This window comes from Marmota flaviventris, chromosome 1, assembly GCF_047511675.1.
Source record: "Marmota flaviventris isolate mMarFla1 chromosome 1, mMarFla1.hap1, whole genome shotgun sequence".
NCBI classification, from domain to species: domain Eukaryota; kingdom Metazoa; phylum Chordata; class Mammalia; order Rodentia; family Sciuridae; genus Marmota; species Marmota flaviventris.
The window spans coordinates 188,364,017-188,383,870 of record NC_092498.1 but is presented as its reverse complement, the minus strand read 5'-3'; the positions used below and the strand labels follow the sequence as shown (position 1 = coordinate 188,383,870).

Here is a 19,854-nt window from a genome sequence, read left to right as displayed (position 1 = left end):
ATCAATAAAATTGATATACCCTTAGCCAAGCTAGCAAAGAGAGAAAAAACTCCAATTACTAAAATTCAGAAAGAAAAAAGAAAATATCACGATGGACACTACTGAAATACAGATGATAACCAGAAGCTATTTTGAAAATTCATATTCTAAAAAAATAGAAAATCTTGGACACTGGCAAATTTCTAGAGACATACAACCTACTCAAATTGAATTAGGAGGACACAGGAAACTTAAACAGATCAATTTCAAACAATGAAACTGAAGATGCCCTCAAGCTTACCAACCAAGAAAAGCCCAGGACCAGACAAATTCTCAGGGGCATTGTACCAACCTTCAATCCATGATATAGAAAAGAAATGAACACTTTAAAACACATTCTATGAATCTAATATCACCCTGATACCAAAAGCAGACAAAGACACATCAAGGAAAAAAACTTCAGACCAATACCATATCCCTCATGAACATACATGCACAAATTTTAAATAAAATAGACAAATCACATACAAAAACATATTAAAAAGATAGACTTAAAGACAAGAATAACATGATTATTTTAATAGATGCAGAAAAAGCATTTGACAAAATATAGCACAACTTCATTTTCAAAACACTAGGAAAAACTAAGGATAGTAGGAACATAGATCTATATGTAACAGTTAACTATGACAATCCAAGGCCAACATCATTCTAAAGGAGAAAAATGGAAAGCATTCCCTCTACAAACTGGAACAAGACAGGGATGCCTTCTTTTACCATTTCTATTCAACACAGTTCTGGAAATTTTAGAAAGAGCAATTAGACAAAAGAAAGAATTTAAAGGGATGCAAATAAGAAAAGAAGAACAACTATTCCTATTTGCTGATGACATGATTCTACATTTAGAAAATCCAAAAACTCCACCAGAAAATTTCTTAAACTCATAAATGAATTAAGCAAAGTGGCAGGATATAAAATTAACACCCACAAATAAACTTCATTCCTATACATCAGTGATAAATCCACTGAAAGAAAAAGAAAATTACCGCATTCACAATAGCTCAAAAAAATTAAAATATTTGGGAATCAATCTAAAGAGGTGAATGACCTCTACAATGAAAACTACAGAATACCAAATAAAGAATTTAAAGAAGACCTTAGAAGGTGGACAGATTTCCCATATTCTTGGATAGGCAGAATTAATATTGTCAAAATGGCCATACTACCAAGCACTACACAGATTCAATGCAATTCCTATTAAGGTTCTGATGACATTCTTCATAGAAATAGAAAAAGCAGTCATGAAATTCATTTGGAAAAATAAGAGGCTCAGAATAGCCAACACAATTCTCAGCATAAAAGTGAAGCTAGGAGGGACCACAGTATCAGACCTTAATTTAAACCAAAGCTACAGTAATAAAAAATGGCATAGTATTGGCACCATAGCAGCCATGAAGGCCAATGGTACAGAATAGAAGACACTGAGATGAACCCACACAATTACAGTTATTTCATACTAGGCAAAGGTGCCATAAACTACATTGGATAAAAGAGTCTCTTCAACAAATGGTGGTGGGGAAACAAGAAATCCATATGTAATAAAATAAAGTTAGACCCCTATCTCTCAACCTGTACAAAATCCAACTCAAAATAGATTAAGGACCTAGGCATTAGTTAAGAGACCCTGTACCTACTAGAAGAAAAAGTAGGCCCAAATCTCCATCATGTTGGCTTAAGAACTGAATTCCTCAACAAGACTCTGAAAGCACAAGAATTAAAATAAAAATCAATAAATGGGATTTTATCAAACTAAAAAGCTTCTTCACAGCAAAGGAAACAATCAAGAACATGAAAAGAGAGTCTACAGAATGGGAGAATATCTTTGCCACCTGCACCTCAGATAGAGCATTAATCTCCAAGATATATAAAGAACTCAAAAAACTTAATACAAAAAACGAAAACAAAAACAAACAAGCAAAAAACAAATAACCACTTCACAGAAAAAGAAATGGAATAGGCAACAAATATATGAAAAAATGTTCAAAATCAATAGCAATTAGAGAAATGCAAACTAAAAGTAAACAGAGATTTCATCTTACTCCAGTAAGAAAGGCAATTATCAAGAATACAAGTATAAATGTTGATGAGGATGTGGGGTAAAAAGGCACACTCTGACATTGCTGGTGGGACTGCAAATTTGTGCAACCAATATGGAAAGCAGTATGGAGTTTCCTCAGAAAACATGGAGTGGAACCACCATTTGACATAGTTATCCCACTCCTCAGCATATACCCAAACAATTTAAAATCAGCATACCATAGTAATGTGGCCACAACAATGTTCACAGCAGTTCAATTCACAATAGCTAAGCTATGGAACCAACTAGGTGCCCTTCAATAAGTGAAAGGATGAAGAAAATGTGGTATATATACATAAAGGAATATTTTCAGCCATAAAGAAGAATGAAATTATAATATTTGCCAGAAAAGAACTGGAGACTCCCATGCTAAGGGAAATAAGCCAATCCCCTAAAACCAAAGGCTGAATGTTTTCTCTAATATGCAGATGCTGACTCAAAATAGGCTGTAGAGCAGCAGAGGGAGGATTGAAGGTTCAGCAGATTGGACAGGGGGGAATTGGGGGTATGGGAAAGACAGCAGAGTAAATCAGATATAACCTTCCTATGTTTGTATATGAATACACAACTTGTGTAACTTCACATAATATACAACCACAAGAATGGGAAGTTATACTCCATGCATGGTATAATATGTCAAAATACATTTGTTTGGCTCTCAAAACCATGGATATTTTCTAATATCATATATAACTAAAAAGAACAAATTTAAAAAATTAAAAATCTAATTAAGTGTTTATAATAACTGGAAAATATGTAAGATATTACATGGCAGATATTATTCATTTATACTATACTGTTATGGGCTATATTCCTAAGTCTCAGTGTATGAGAATGTGACAGTATTAGGATATAGGGCCTTAAAGAAGTAATTTTTTTTAACAATGATGTACTTTTAACTTTTATATTATTGGATTTTTTTTAATAGTGCATGTTTAATTTCTCTTGGTACATTTTCCCATGCTCACCTTCAGAGATACTGATTCAACAGGGAAAGTTCCAGGATTCTGTTGCTTCCAAGTTTCCTAAAGACTGTTAAATAAGCAGTTTGAGAAACCATGATGGAAATAATTGTTTCTAATATAATGAGGCTACTGACATTTTTGTCTTTTAAGAAGTCTCCAACTTTATTATACTACTATATTTTTATTATGTCCTTTTATTTTATAATAATTTAAGTATAATACAAATACAAATTTTATAAATATATTAATTAGATTTGAATTATCTCTAAGAATTGTAATAGTATGGTCAGCCATTTTAGTACTTTGCCATACTTGAATAAATGACCTAAATAAGCATTGTAAAGTGTGTATTTATGAGGTAAGTTCCATAAACCATTTTGTAAATAAGGCAAACAAAATATCTACAAATAAGAAAATAAGGCTTTTCTTTAATTTAAAACTTCGAACTCTAACTTCAATACAATTAGTTTGGCTCTCAAAACTATGGATATTTTCAAAATTTAAAGTACAAAGTTGTCATAAATATCAACTTTTGTATATAATGTATACCTATTTTACCAAACATTTTAAAATTTCTGGCTTCAGAAAAATACCAATGTTTTCCCAATTAACTTCTGAAAATATGCGTAACACCCTAAAATTCAGACATCAAGGCATCTATTTCTTTAAACTTATTAGTTATATTCTCAATACATTCTCCAGCTCTTAATTTCATTCCATCAATTACAAGATAGTCCTCTTCATGTTGATTTTGAAATGGGCTGCCTGCAGGAGCTTCAGGGATGCCTTTAGATAACTGTGAAAACAACCATATAAATCATCAGAACTATATCATATTTACTTGATTACTTGAACAAAATATAAAGTAGTGGTAATTCCTCAAGTCACAGCAGTGTATAAAGTTTTCTTTATTGGAGGTCAAATAATGATTCTTATATACAGAATAATGTATAGTAAATATGTTTCTGTAGAAGTAAATTATTATTTAGGTTCTGTCTCTATTTCTCAACATTATCCATTTTTACTTTTAATTTTATGATTTGGAAAAAATGATTTTATTTTGTCTTAGTTTTCTGTATTAGCTTATTTTAAAAATTATTATAGAGAATACAGATTAAAACTGTTTTAGACAAATTTTCTGCCACTATCTTCTCATAAGCTATGTGTACTCTAGTTTAGTGTGGAAGGGGACTGACTTGTGAAAACAATTTATTTGTGCATATGCACATACACATATGAAGTCCATAACTTCAATGCTCATTAAGGATATGGCTAATTTCTCATTCAATTCAAAGTTGAAAAAAGCACATGTAGTTCATAAGAGTATTTTAATATTTAAAAATGTACCATTTATTCCAAATTATTATGTAGTAAATGGTCTTATTTGTATATGGATTATCCAATTTGTGAATTATTCTAATAGATATATAAAAACCTGCAGTTAATTTCTTCCCTTTGCTTACCAAGTCAGGGTATGTCAACCAGTGTTAATATTAGCTAAAGAAAAACATAATTAGGAAGGTGACTCTACTGAGGAAAATAATCTAATAAAGCATTTCAATGACAAATAGAAAAGTGTTTTGATTATCCATGTGTGTATGCTTTTTTCCACATTGTGACTCTCATCTGTTGGTGTAAATGCTTGAGAGTAATCAAATTGAAATCTCACAGGTGAAATGAATGATGAAAATATCATTAAAGTTACAACTTTGAAAATAGCTCATATAATATCTTCTAAGAGAATCAACAGGCTCAGGACTTTAAAATTATCAGGTGGCTCTTCTTGGCATTTTTAGCTTGAGAGATTACTTTCTTCTTAAAATCAAAATAAAATCCTGTTTTAAGTGTGAAATTCCCTTTGGAAGGCATATTAATTCTTTGTAATAATCAAAAATTAAAAAAAATGAAATCCTAGAAGCGATCATTTCTTTAATTTTACATTGGAAACTGTTTCAGTTTTGATATTCAGATTCATTGCTATTCTCCTCATTTAAAAGTGAATAAGGCCCTAAATATTCTGAACCTGGCATGAATGTCAGACTTAGGAAGCTCAGTGTGCACAGTGGCTTTAAACTAGTCAGCAGGAGGCACTTACCTGCCTGCCAGCAAGTTAAAATAATTAATTTTTATAATTCCTAAATGCCTTTTGAAAGAGTAAAATAATACAAGAATCTAAAACAAAAAGTAAGCTCCTGCCTAGTGGTGAATTAAAACTATGTATTTTACCTTAAGAAATAAAATCAGAAGTAATTTTCTGTTCTATCAAGTTACTAGTTATAATGCCAAAATAGAAGCCATTTCTATGACTGTAAAAGCTCCAGGACATCACTATAAAAATTAACCAAGCTGTATTTTTGAAAAGAAAAGCTGCCTAGAATGGACAAAAAAAAAACCACACACACAAAAAAACCTACACAAAACCATATGGTATTCAAACAAGGCATTCAAATATTCAAACAAGGCTTAAAAAGAATAATTTGTATATTAATTATATGCATATAAAATGCATGTCACCAATCTATAGATATTTTTCTACAAAGGGTAAGATCCATCTATAGAAAACAATATTTTTTTTAATGAAAGGAACCCTTCATTGGAAAAATGGCATTTATAACCTATGCAGATTCAGGCAAAATTTGCCATTGCTGGTGCTGATTAAGAAAACTTACCATGATTTACAACTCAGTAGTTGATACTAATTTTCTTCTCTTAATACATTTATCTTATTAACAAATTCTATAAATTTTGTAAATTTCTAACTCAGTAAAGGAGGTGCTAAAGACTCATCCTTACATATATTGACAATCTAAATGAAATCATGCAACTGAATAGTCTGCCGAAGTATGTAAACCATTTAGAAATGGTCCTAAATCCAACTTTTTCTGCATCTGAAAACAATAAGATTTCAGGGTAGGTAGTTTCTCAAAGCAAGAATGTGGGAAAATAAAAGTGATGTAAGAAAATTTAAGGGGCTGGGGATGTGACTCAAGCAGTAGCGCGCTCGCCTGGCATGTGTGCAGCCCGGGTTTGATCCTCAGCACCACATACAAACAAATATGTTATGTCCACTGAAAAACTAAGAAATAAATATTTAAAAAATTCTCTCTTTAAAAAAAAAGAAAATTTTAGCATTTATGCTCTTTATAAACTGCTATTACCAATTTTCATCTATAATAGTTAACCTGAGGTATCTGATGTTATGTCAAGCACTTTTCCCAGTTTACCTTATTTAATCCCTAAAACAATCCTGAGGCAGGTGGCAAACAACTTTGCTAAATTTCAAAAGTCATTAATGATAAAACCAGGACAAGGAAAACAGACATTATATAAGAGAGTGAGGCTCAATATGTTCTCTTGACTGCAGATACACCATATATCTGAAAGAATGAATGAACTTTAAGATACAAAACTCTGTACTGTCATTTTTCTTTCTTACTATTTAGGGTACAACTGTATGCCTGGTGGAAGTCTACCATATGGCTTTTTTTTTCTCATTGCTACTTTGTATTAATAGCCTGGGTCTTATATCACAAGCCCTCATTTTAGTTGCAGGCATTAAATAAAGTAAGCACATGTGGCCTAAGCCCAACATAACTGTCCAAAATGTAGGGGGTTATGGAGCATAAACCAAGATATAAAAGGTGAAACTTATTCCAATGAAAGATTCTACCGCCACTGTTACTAATGAGGTTTTTCTGTTATAGAGGTCATCCTGGTGCATGATCTGGACAGGGCAGATTTCCCAGTAAGTTGTTACCCTTTTCTAGTGAGCTGCTGTTATCCTGGCCCCTTCCAATTGAAAAGATCAGAAGCAGGGGAGAGGTCTTTCTGAGTGAACTACTGCTATAGCGAACCTCTTCCATATTTCTTCATTACAATCACAAAGATCTCAAATTAAAAGAACTTCTCTACTTAAACACAGATATCTTTCCCAAAACTGATAGATGTATTCTGATTTCTCAAAAGGCAACTACTTTACAATTCACTTCATGATAACCAAGAGCTCAAATTTCAGATGTGAAATAGGCATTTTGTATAACTGAAATGTACAATCAGAAACAATTCTGCCATTTAAAAAACTTGAAGTTGCTATTTAGGCCCGATAATAACTTCAATACTACCTTTTCTCTTGCATTAATTTCTTCTCCACATTCTTCTTCAGACTCATCAGGTATTGCTGTGGGCTCTAGGGCTTGCTGTAGCATTTGCTCCAGCTCTTTTAGTAAAACTTCTGTCTCAGAAACAACTAAAGGAATATCATTAACATATCAAATATGCTGCACCTCTTAATTAATTTGATATAATTGATAATCTTAGCCACCAGGAAAAGAGAAATCTTCTAAATGGTACAAGATTTAAAAAAACTAAATATTTCATGTAATTTGTACATATGATTTTGCTTGATCCAAAATTATTATTATTATTATGGATTTGCAAACTTTTATAATTGTTCTTTGAAAAACACAGGCAATATTCTTGCTATGTATATACCACAAAATATCTCTGAAGTATAAAATGCTCACCCGTGTTTTTTTTTTTCTTAATTAGGAAATCAGGGCACCAAACTAAATTACTTTTATTATAGAGAATAAGTAGCAAAATTTTTCTGTAAGAGCCAGAGAACAAACACTTCAAACTTTTTGGTTAGACTGATCTCTATGACAACTACACAACTGTGTTGTAGGGCAAACTGTAGACATGCACTTAAGGAAATTAGAATGGCTATATTCCAATAAAATTTTATTAACAAAAACAGTTAGCAACTGGTTGCCAATCTATTTAAACTATTATTCAAAAGGAGAACCCTGTGTTTAGATAGCTAGGCTGAACATAGATTTGTCTGTTTTTAACCCAAATAGCAACATATCTTAATTTCCTAAATGATTTAATAAATAAAATACTGCATTTACAAGAAGCACTTTTTTCATTACTGTGACATAAAAATTTAAGTAGGCAAAATTCAATTAGATTCTTCATTGACCTTGCTGAGATAAAACAATATCCTCACCAAAGATAAAGAAACCTAGTATAACTCTATAGAATCAAGTTCTGACCAACAATATGCATTTGAATTCTTGACTTAAACAATACAATCATTTGTTTTTGATACAGGATCTTATTGAAGCAAAGACCAAAAAAAGTAAGCCATGTGTGGCCTGCTGCTCTACACCACAGACAGATGGAGAATCTGAGAAGCTCTTCCATAGACAATATAATTTAGAATTTAGAGGGAAAGGCCATGAGTACATGCCCCTTCTTCACTCTGATTATTAAAAGCTGACATATAACATATAACCTCCTCTTATTTTGGCAGGTCACCAAAAATCACACCAGGTACAGCAGCTGAAAGTTCATGGAACATGAAAATGTACTCAGGCAGGACATAATAAAGTTAAGTTTCAAAAGTGCTAAAACAGTTATTAAAAATAGTGTTAAATAAAATTATGGAAAGTTATCAAATTGCAAGTTTCCAAAAAAAGAGAATGAACAGCAAATATGAGAGGCAGAAGACAAAATAAATGCTCTCAGTTGTCATTATAGTACTGGAAAAACAATTTCAGTTTACACTTTTTGCACTATAGGTTCTGTCTACAAAAGTGATTTTTCGGAGGCCAGACACAGTGGCACATGCCTGTAATCCCAGCAGCTCAGGAGCCTGAGTCAGGAGGATCGTGAGTTCAAAGCCAGTCTCAGCAAAAGTAAGGTGCTAAGCAACTCAGTGAGACCCTGTCTCTAAATAAAATATAAAATAGGGCTGGGAATGTGGCTCAATGGTTTAGTGCCCCTGAGTTCAATCCCCAGTACCAAAAAAAAAAGAAAGAAAGAAAAGATTTTTTGGTCAATATTTACTGCTTATCCTAAGCACTTTATATTTATATTCAATCAACAAATATTTACTATGTACCTACTAGGGACCAGGAACTCCACAGATATAGAATTCCTGACCATACTCTCTTCCCAGGTAATCTTTGGTTTTCTCAAGGGAAAGCTCACTCTAGGGAAGCTTTCTTAATGTAGAATGATAAACCATTCCACACTATGGAATATATTCTCATATTTAAAAAACAAAACAAACAAAAATTGCAATTAAAATGTTAGTTGTATCCAAATAGATGTGTTCTGCAGCTATTGCTAAAGACTAAGAACACAGATAATAGAATGCTCCATTCTAGAACAGTGGAGTTAAAAATTCAAAATGTATATAAGAGTCAGTTGGAGAATATATTAAAGAAAAAGGATACAATTCTATGTCTATTGAATTAGAATTTTCTAGAGAAATATATGTTTTTGTTGAAGCACTTTTAATGAAATCAACCCTCATATTTTGATAGATTTCTTATTAGTAACCTCTTACTTAACAGATAACTACTTGTGGCTATCTTATCTTCACACCAATTTCCCAGTACCACTCACAAATGCTGTGTTTTCCTACTTTAGATTCTGAGTCTATGGAAACTGACACTGAAATTTAAAGAACTGTTGAGAAGATGAATTTTGAGCTATGCTGTAAAGGAAAAATGGCAAACAAACATCTTTATATTTCTTACATTAGGCTAAAATACATCAATTTATGATAATTAATGTCATCGCCAAATGGCATTGTAATCTCTCTGTTTTCAAGTGATCTGGAAAAATACACTGCCTTTTGATCAAAAGGTAGACAAATAATGAAGGATTTCATAAATCAACCAGTGTTCATAACACTAACTCGACTGATGTCAAATTCTGTTTCCAGAGGAATGGGAGGCTTGCTTTACTAAACACTTATTCTTACATTGTAAGCTAAAGTTCAAAACTAATTCTCAAAAAATAGCAGTTGCTGTAATCTACAAACTAGGTTATCAAAACTGGTCAATGATACCCTCCAAAAGGTAGAGACAAAATAAATGCCTTTGCTGATTGCATGACCAATCATCTCCTATCAATATTGATTATACTGTAGTTTCACTGATTTGCTTTTATTTGTTGTTGAGAGTAAAGTGGTAACATTATAGCTACTCTATCACTCAAAGAAAGAAGGAGTCGGGGGTTGGGTAGAGAGACCAAAGGAGATATCTCTAATTCTAAAGCTGACATCTGGCTTTTAAAAATCAGTGTGTGTAAAATAAATCCATTCCTGATAAGAAATAAATCACTGTCTCAAAAATCAGTCAGTATTTTAAAAATTTTCAAGTGTATACTTAGGGAGTTTTTTTTTAAATCTCTATTTCTTTAATAAATGTTTACAGAAAATATCTTTCCTTATTTATAAACTATGGGTTGAGTTACCCCAAAGCTTGTATTTAAAAAAAAAATTAATTTGCAGAGCTATTTCATTGTTTCAATTATGTGAGCACCTAATAAAGGAAGCAGGTGAGGAGTAGTATTTTGTTTTGAAGTAGCCACAAATATTCATACACACACACACATACACACACACATACACACACACGAACGAATAAAATACAGACTGAGTTGGATTCGATTCTCAGCACCACATAAAAATAAAATAAAGATATTATGTCCACTGAAAACTAAAAAATAAATATTAAAAAATTCTCTCTCTCTCTCTCTCTCTCTCTCTCTCTCTCTCCCCCTCTCTCCCCCCCCCACCCCTCTCTCTCTGAAAAAAAAAAAAAAGAACAGATCACTATACAAACTGAAATAGGAGGTATGGTACAATTTGGGAAAGCGGGATGAGGGGAATGAGGGCCAATACCACTTTTGGCTTAGAAGTTAAAAATGTTAAACCAAGAGTTGGTAGGTAAAGTGTATCATGAGTAGCATAATAACCCTTTTCCTTGTCACTCTGTCTAAATCCTGAACTTAGGCCCCAAAGCCTTATTATTAGTTGGCTCTTAATAATATATTTACTCAAACTTTTAAAGATCTACTGGTTCAAAATGAAAATTTGCCGATAGAAAAAAATGAAATAACAAACAACAATAAATAAAAAGCTAAAAGAAATAAAATCAAATAAGGAAAATATGAAAGGCAATAATGAAAAAAACATGCTCAGACCAACTATAATTGCTGCACCAAAACCTCCATGAATTTAGTTTTAAAATTTCTCATAATCATCAGGTGTGGTGATATACACAATCTCAGCAGCTTAGGAGACTGAGGCAGTCTCAGCAATTTGGCAAGGCCCTAAACAAATTAGCACAATAAAATATAAAATTGTCTCAAAATAAAATATAAAAAGGGCTGGGGATATTGACCAGTGGTTAAGCACCCTGGGTTCAATCCCTGGTCCTACTACTACTACTACTACTACTAATAACAACAACAACAATAATTCCTCATAATCTAAGCAACCAAGGAAATAGCTACACACTTTCATTTATTTATTTTACTAAGCTAGGTGTCTTTGGAAAAGTCATATGACCTATTAAGTGCTTTACTTTCCCAATCAACAAAATGGAAGGTAATGTAATATCCACTTTACCTAATATAAATCTTGCATGGATTAAATATACAAAAGTATATGAAATATTTAGAACAGTAAGGAGATACAGTAATTTTTATAGGTGCTGGTCATCATCAGTATTATTGCTAGAACCATATCTTCATGATAGATGGTTTTTCTTATTCCTAAAAACTGAAAAAAAATGAGTTATAGGGAATAATGAAAATGTAATAGGAAATTATATAGATGCTACCATAATTATTCCTGACAGGAATTGTCCCCAAAATGCAGACATGCTTCACTAATAGTATTTCTTAGATAAATCTATATAGACATGGGCATATAGTTTAAATTATTTAATGATCTCTCAGCTTTTTCTATTAATTTCCAAAAAACAAATCTTTTCTTCATTGGATAAGAGAGCTCTTGCTGCATCTCTTTTTCACAGATGAGGAAACTGATACCTGGAGAGATAAAGTAGCTGTACTTAATTACCCCTTGTCCTAATCCCTAACTCAGGGAGGTGCAGAGAGAAAGATAAAGAAGGAGAGAGGAAGAAAGAGAGGGAGGATGGAGAGAGGGAAAGAGAAACTGTCTGTGGAGCAGAAAGCTCACCCAGGAAGAGCAAATCTGGTGTGGGAAACTTTAACATCTGGTTATATAAGGAAATTGGTTTAAAGAAGTAGGGCAGTGATTCAAGAACAAAGCACAATTTTCTTCTGTCATTTGATGCAGGACTGACCCTATCTTAAACTACAAAGAAATAAGAGATATCAGGTTGAATTGAGGGAACCCACAGAAATTGGGTAGGAATTTTTTTAAAAAATGAGGAATCTTAAACTTGAAAAAGATTTCACTTTTTTTCTGGGAGTCAGCTCTTAGAAAGAATACAGGACACTAGATATTCCTGCTCCCTATAGTTCATGATGGGATGAAGAAATAAAACACGGATTAGGTTAGTTGATTTAGCAAATAACCATATAGAATATGAGATTCCTGGAGGGGTTTCCCTCTACCTGGATAACTAGTGGGAAATATTCATCCATTATTTCTAGTCAATGGCCTCCTGGCTAGAAACGACTTCTGTAGTATCCTATAGTATGTGAGCTGGAGGGGAGAAGGATGCTGGTTTTGGAGCCCTCAGCCATAGTGCCTAGATATCCAACTGGGAAATCAGCTCAGAGATAAGCAAACTTTTGCTTTTCTACAGGAATATATGAACTGATCATGTGAGGCAAAGGGAGGAAAGAGCTAAGAAAAGTCATCTCAATTAGTGTGAAGACAGCAGCAGGTTAAGTTGGAAAAGAAAAAACAGAATTTTGTGTGATTTAGAAGAGGAACAAAAGGATTTTAAAAATCCTTCTGCCCGTGTTATATTCTTTTAATGAGAAATAAGTGGCTTATTTAGCCAATTGAAATGCAAGGCCATAGGATATGGGGGTAGCTTTAAGGAGAGAGGGCCTATAGCATCTATAACTCCTCTGGGTTTAATGGGCTTTGAACATGCCTACCAAAGTTCCATCTTGTAAATAAGCATTTGCCTGCTTCTCAAGACTAATAAAAATGTAGGGAGAGTAAATGATACTTTCTCCCCGAATTTCACATTTACCCTACTGTGTTCTAATACCAATGACAATTAATTCAGTTGGAAGCCCCAGACATTTATTTCTTCTCTCCCTTTGGACTATAGTAAGTTTGGAATGGAGAAGTCTGGATTGGAATACAGTTGCTGGTATTTCCTCCCACAATTGTTAGTGCTTTATTTTAAAAATTAAATACAGGACAAAGCCAGAAAAAAAATAATTTAAAAAAACCAGAAACCTAGAGACAACTGAGAAGCCCCTGTATATAAATCAATACTGAAAATGACCTATTAATGTTTCTCTCCTATAAATATACAACAGTTCTTTTTTCTTTCAAAGGAAACAACTACATCTTGTAGAATTAGACATATGCAAAAGAACTAAAAGTAGAACAGGACTTCACATACCCATGCTTTCCTTTGATAAGGCATCATCTGAACAAACATTTTCAAAAGAGCATTTTAGAATAGCTTTCCTAGGAAAAGAATTGGACAGATTTAATTTCAAATGTTCAATCCTATACATGTAAATGACCATTCATGAGTATTCATTGATAACCGTAGATTATTAGTATTTATTTAACTAAGGTACTTTTTCTTTGTTGTGTTATATAGTAACAACTTTTTTTTAATTATAAAAAGAGAGGACTAATATTGATTTAAGCTGTCATTAGGCACAATACACTGGTGATCTACTTAACAGTATACACCGTTTTCTTCATGTAATTCTCCTTTAAAAATCTATTAAGTATTTGCTCCTCTCATTATATGAAAAAACTGAGCTATCTGACAATAAAGGTAAATGGCTGAACATTATAGAACTAAATTCTGTTAAGACTGCAAATTCATGCTTTTTTCCAATATACAATGTTGATGATTTAAAGCAGAATTTTGTTCAAATCCCTTTTCTCTAAACATAAGTTATTATGAAAGTCACTCCACTTCTATATGCCTCAAATTGTTCATATTTTAAATGAAGATAATTGTGATACACTTTCTATTTACTTGATGGGATTACTGTGAAGTATTACTGGTATAAGGCAATGAAAGTCCATTTTAAAAAATTAGCTATCTTCTGAAAAGGTAAAAAGGAGAAAGACAATTAATGCCAGTTTTTATTTTTGAGTAGAATTCCTTTTAACAAACACAGCACTGGTTATATTCTTTAACAAGTATGGCTGATTCAATGATAAATACTAAAATTTGTCATTAGTGGCTTATTAGTTTATTATGAAGCCCTGTTTCTGGTTTGTATTACCAATTTTAAGCTAGGATCCTTTTAATCTAGTTAGTAAAATAATATTAATCTTTAAAGTTCCAATTACAAAACTACATATTTATATGATTATGAAAATTTCTCCATATTTCTAAGATTACTACTAATAATCTTATAAATTCTTTTAGAAAACTTTAAACATAATGTTTCCCTAATAAAATGGAATCAAGAATTATGGGAAATGTCATATAATAATTAAAAAAACCATATATACATATTTACATTTTATCATACTACCAGCATACCTTTTTCTTTTTCTAAATTTGGGCTTTTTCTTTTCAATATTAGTTTTGGAAACTTGAATCTATAAAATAACAACAAAAAATAACTGAGTTAGTTCATATGGAACTGGATGTACTCACTATAATAATGGGATCTACATGGTTCAAGTATTTTAGCTGAAGAAAAACTCCAGTCCATATTACTAAACAATTAAAATACATACTATCACATCAAACAAGGTCAGGTCTCTAATTCACTTATGACTTATAGAAGAATTCTAAAATAACGAAAAAGCACTTCTAAAAGAGAAGAATCATTGATTTAATCAGGGAATGATTTTAAAAACTCTTTAGATACACTGAAGAGAGAATAAGTATATGGAAATATATTGAAGAGATCACCAAATCTATAAGAGAAAGAAAGAGAATTTTTGGAAGAGCAGTTAAGAGTATGGAGAAATATTAAAAATGTTAAATGGAAAACTATAGAAATAAGGATTTTTAAATTTTAAATAAATTTTACTACCTTATTTTGTTATAACTTTTCTATATTACAATTAGATATTGTTCTTATTTTTTTCCGTGCCTAATTTATAAATTAAACTTTATCATGAGTGTGCTTGTATAGGAAAAAGCATAGTTATACATAGGATCCTGTATTATCTGAAGTTTGAGGTCTTGGAATGTATTCCCTATAATTAAAGGGAGACTACTGTATATCCATACAACAGAACATTATTCAGCCATAAAAGTAATGAATTACTAACAATTGGGTATATCTCAAGACCATTACTCTAAATGCAAAGTGAAAAGCCAGACCATAACTTTCCTATGTGCCTACATGAATATACAGTGAATCTCACTATCATGTACATCCATAAGACTAGGATTCTAATTAGAATAAGATATACTCTTTGTTTGTAAAATATGTCAAAATAGGCTCCACTGTCATGTATATCTAAAAAAAATCTAAAATGTTCAGAAAAGGGAAATCCATAGAGACAGAAAATAGATTAGTGGTTGCTAGGGACTGAGAAGAGGTGGAAAATGGACAGTGATTGCTCCATTTGGAGTGATGAAAAACCATTATAAAATTGGATAGTGGTATTGGTTGTACAACTTTAAATATGCTAGAAATCACTATGTGATATATTTTAAAGAGTGACATGTATGATGTATAAAATATAGAGCAATAAATACACAATTTAAAACATTTAATGGCATAGAAACATTGAAAGTAAGGAGCTGAAATAATAAATTTATAATTATTAACAAAAGTATCTAATGTAGCAATAATAAAGTTAGAAAAAGTAGATAGATAAAGTAAAAAAACAGAGTATAAAAAGGCTTACTACTCAATGCTAAAAGAAATAATTCACCCCAAAAATATAATTGCCCTGAGCTGTATATTCCTAAAATCTTTGCTTTAAATATACAAAGCAAAATCAGAATTATAAGTAGAATTTGATGCAACTATAGTTTATCTTCCTTAAAATTTTTGTAGAATTTATCTCTTTATAGAAGATATAAAAATCAACAAAGAGTTCAACAACACAAATAGAATCCTTGATCAAATAAATATATATTGGCTCTGACATTGAATATTAAAGAATACACATTCTTCAAGCCTGAAACATTTACAAATTTGACCACTTACTAGGTCACAAAGGAAGTCTTAAAAATATTAAAACAATCTCTGTTTTTACCTCTTTCACTGAATAAAATTCAATAACATAGGAAATAAAATTCCAAAAGATGGCGGGCGGACTAAACTTTGTAACAGAGTGATAGGAATAGAAGTCATACTCTCCATGAACCTTTATATCATATTTCCATGATCAATATATGAGATTTACCACTGGATAACAGCCTTTGTTTCTATGTCATGCCTTGTAAGCTGCAGGTGCATATAAAGAATTTGTGGGATAAATTTTGGGAGAAAAATAACATGTTGGGGTAAAAATAGACATCAATACAAGGGGGAAAAAGGTGTGTTACTGTCCATTTTTCAGCAGTATTCTCTTGGATTTAGACATTTAATGACATTATGAAATTTATCCTGAACTTCTAAGCCAGAACTTCAAAGCAATTCTCTTTTCAAAATGTTAGCTTCTTTTATTTCTTGTCTATTCACTTCAACCTGTCAGGTGTGAGAAGTTTCATAGCCCATTTTGTCTAGTCCCTTCACTGTTTTACTGATCTTGATTTTGCTGTTTCTGAATCAACCACAATTAAAGAAGCAATTTTTTAAAACTTATTTAATGTTTGGGAGCTAGAAGTACCATTTATAATGTATATTTAAAAGCTTTAACTATAATAAGTGAGGTGTGAATTTAATAACTCTCAAAATATTATTAAACAGCTTAAAATACATTAAACATCATTTAAGGGAGGTTTGTATGAAATACTCTGGGAATTCATCCTATGATGCTAAAGACTAATGATCTTCTTTTCGTGACCTTTTTACCTCAAGGTAATGTTTCTTCCAGTTCTCAGTTTCTCTCTCTCTCTCTCTCTCTCTCTCTCTCTCTCTCTCTCTCTCTCTCCATGCATAGTAAAAAAGGATATAGAAATATTGGCAAAATCATTGATCTACATCTCCAAACACAATGTAGAGCTATTATTACCTTGCTGTTATAAGTATCAGCCTAAATTATCTGTAAATTAAGTGTGAAGTAAAAGGGTTACTATAAAAGGAAATAATATTAATGTGACAAAATGAAAATAACTATAGAATTAATAGAAAATCCCATACTAACCAAATAAACTAGTCAAAATTTGCCTCCTACTCCAAGCCTTTGATAAAGTCTGATGTGATTGAGATGAGCACAGATTGTGACATGGAAGGATCCCAGTTTGAATTCTAACTCTGGCACTTACTGGCTGTATCACTTTTGGTAGTCACTTGGCTTTTTCAAAATCTAGCTAAAGTCTGGTATAAATACTTAAATATCTACTACCTAAAAGACCATTTTGCATTTTAAGATACTCTGCTAAATTGTGATAAAACATAACTACCTCAAAATATTTAGGGGAAAATAAAATCAAATAACATGTCAGGAAGTATTCAATTGTACTTATCAATTAATTGTCCCAATCATTATCTATTACTGGACAGGGGTCCAAATTTTATCTGTTTTCTTTATAGCATAAACCTAGGCAACTTGTCATCTTAGGATGATTGGTCTTTGAGTAATATACTAGTTTCCTTAGGCTGCTATAACCAATCACCACAAATTTGGTAAGGCAACAGAAATTTATTATCTTACGGTTTTACACAATGTAAGTTTATCTCTTACAAGGCCACTCTTCATTAAATTAGAGCCTATCTAATCCTGGATCATTTATCTCAATATCCTCACAGTAATTAGATTCACAAAGACTCTTATTCCAAATGAGGTCACATACTGGGATTCTATAAGTCTCTTTTGGGGGACACTATTCCACCCACTGTAAGAAGATGTAATCTTCACCCCATCTTTTCCACTTCTTTTCCCATGATTGTATAATGATTTCCCTATTTATCTAGCCCAGTTCTATTCAGAGGAAGGACCACAATGTGACGTGATCAGAAACACCTAAGAACATGTTAGAAGTGCAAAATTCTCATGCCTACCAAACAAGAAACAGTAAGGATGGGGCCCAGGAATCTGTACTTAAATATGCTAATTAGTTGACTCTTATGGTCTCAGTCCGCAGATGACCAGCTCCATTGCTGTGGAGACCATTGTGGCAGATAAGAGTGGTAAAGAAAAGCAGCTCAGAACATGAAGCAGAGAGAGAGATAGTCACCAGGAAGCAGAGAAAGCTTCCCTCACCAAGAACAAAATATACACCCAGAATATGCCCCCCAATGACCCACCTCCTCCAGCCATATCCTACCTGCCTACAGTTCCACTCAGCTTAATCCCTATTGGGGGATTAATGCAGTGCTTAGGTCAAAACTCTCAAAACCCAATCATTTCACCTCTAAACTTTCTTGCATTGACTCACTCATGAGCTTTTGGAGGATACCTCATATCTAAACCATAACACTAACGTTCATAAGGCAGTGGTCTAGTCTTTCCCAACATCTACACAAATATACTATATACATGTCAGTGATTTTAAAGAAACTGATGTAAGCATTAATTTTTCTCTTTCTGGATGTAAAAAATAAGCCATTTACTGAAAAAGAAATATATATAATTAATGATAATTTGAATTGTGGACTGGAATGGCAAATGATAGAATTGCCTTTAATTACAAAAGACAGAAAAATCCTTAAAAATTGTGTTTACATCAAATTTATGTATTCTGACTTGACACTGCCCATTTCCTTAAGTCACTACTCATCTGAACAATTAAAAAAAATTTTTTAGGTAAAAGGTATAAGTTTGTTAACTTTGTCAAATCTGAATGTGTAAAATATACCTCCAGCATTCTGTGCTCATAGAAGACATAAATGTTTTGTAACTTTGACAACTGTCAGTTGATAATCACAAAAGAGCTATGTACTTTGAACTGCCAAAAGTGAATTTGTGTGCTTTGAAAAATGTACACAAACTCCTTGTTAAAAGTGATCATAGTCAGGCACAGTAGCGCACGCCTGTAATCCCAGTGGCTCCGGAAGCTGAGAAAGAAGGATGGGGAATTCAAAGCCAGTCTGAGCAACAGCAAGGCGCTAAGCAACCCAGTGAGACCCTGTCTCTAAATAAAATACAAAAAATAGGGCTGGGGATGTAGCTCAGTGGTTGAGTGCCCCTGAGTTCAATCTCTGGTACCAAAACAAAAAGTGATCATATAGAAGTTTTAAAAAGGCTTATTTTCCTTCAGAAAATCTGCTGGGGAAATCTGCTTGGAAAAAGGATAAAAAATAGTTTCATGTAGCATTATACATCATGATAATTACTTAATCTGAGTATCTGGAGAGTACAGCTAATACAGTTAAGTCTTCAGGCCTAGACAAAGATTGCTTGCAGAACTTCATTTAAAACAGGGGGAGGATTGAAATGATTTTTTAATTTTACATACTATTTCAACAGAAAGAACACAAATCTAGTGTTTCTTACATAAATGTTAATCATCAATTGCCACATGCTCTTGTCTAGTTGATTTTAAGTCAGTTTCAGTGTTCCTGTGAGCTCTGGACAGTATCACAGCCCAGTCCCTGGCAACAGGACTTATGTCTTGCTATCCCTCTGCATTCTCTCTACATCCATGTGTAAGTTCACAATAAAGCACTATGGATTTCTCTGCTTTGATTGTCTTACCAGAAAAAACACTACAGTGTGTATTTCAAGCAGTGAGCTGAGACACAGGAGAG

General features: G+C 32.4%; 1 protein-coding gene across 1 annotated transcript in view; it reads right to left on the bottom strand.

Annotated features, from left to right (window-relative positions):
- Positions 1–3,150: 3,150 nt before the first annotated feature.
- Positions 3,151–19,854, bottom strand: part of Zcwpw2 (zinc finger CW-type and PWWP domain containing 2) — a 136,225-nt gene continuing 119,521 nt past the window's right edge. Inside the window, exons 6-9 of the mRNA XM_071619606.1 lie at positions 14,574–14,632; positions 13,461–13,528; positions 7,203–7,327; positions 3,151–3,877 (exon numbers count right to left, since the gene is read on the bottom strand). Coding sequence (XP_071475707.1) covers positions 3,716–3,877; positions 7,203–7,327; positions 13,461–13,528; positions 14,574–14,632 — 414 coding nt within the window. The 3' untranslated portion in view covers positions 3,151–3,715. The remainder of the gene's footprint in view (positions 3,878–7,202; positions 7,328–13,460; positions 13,529–14,573; positions 14,633–19,854) is intronic.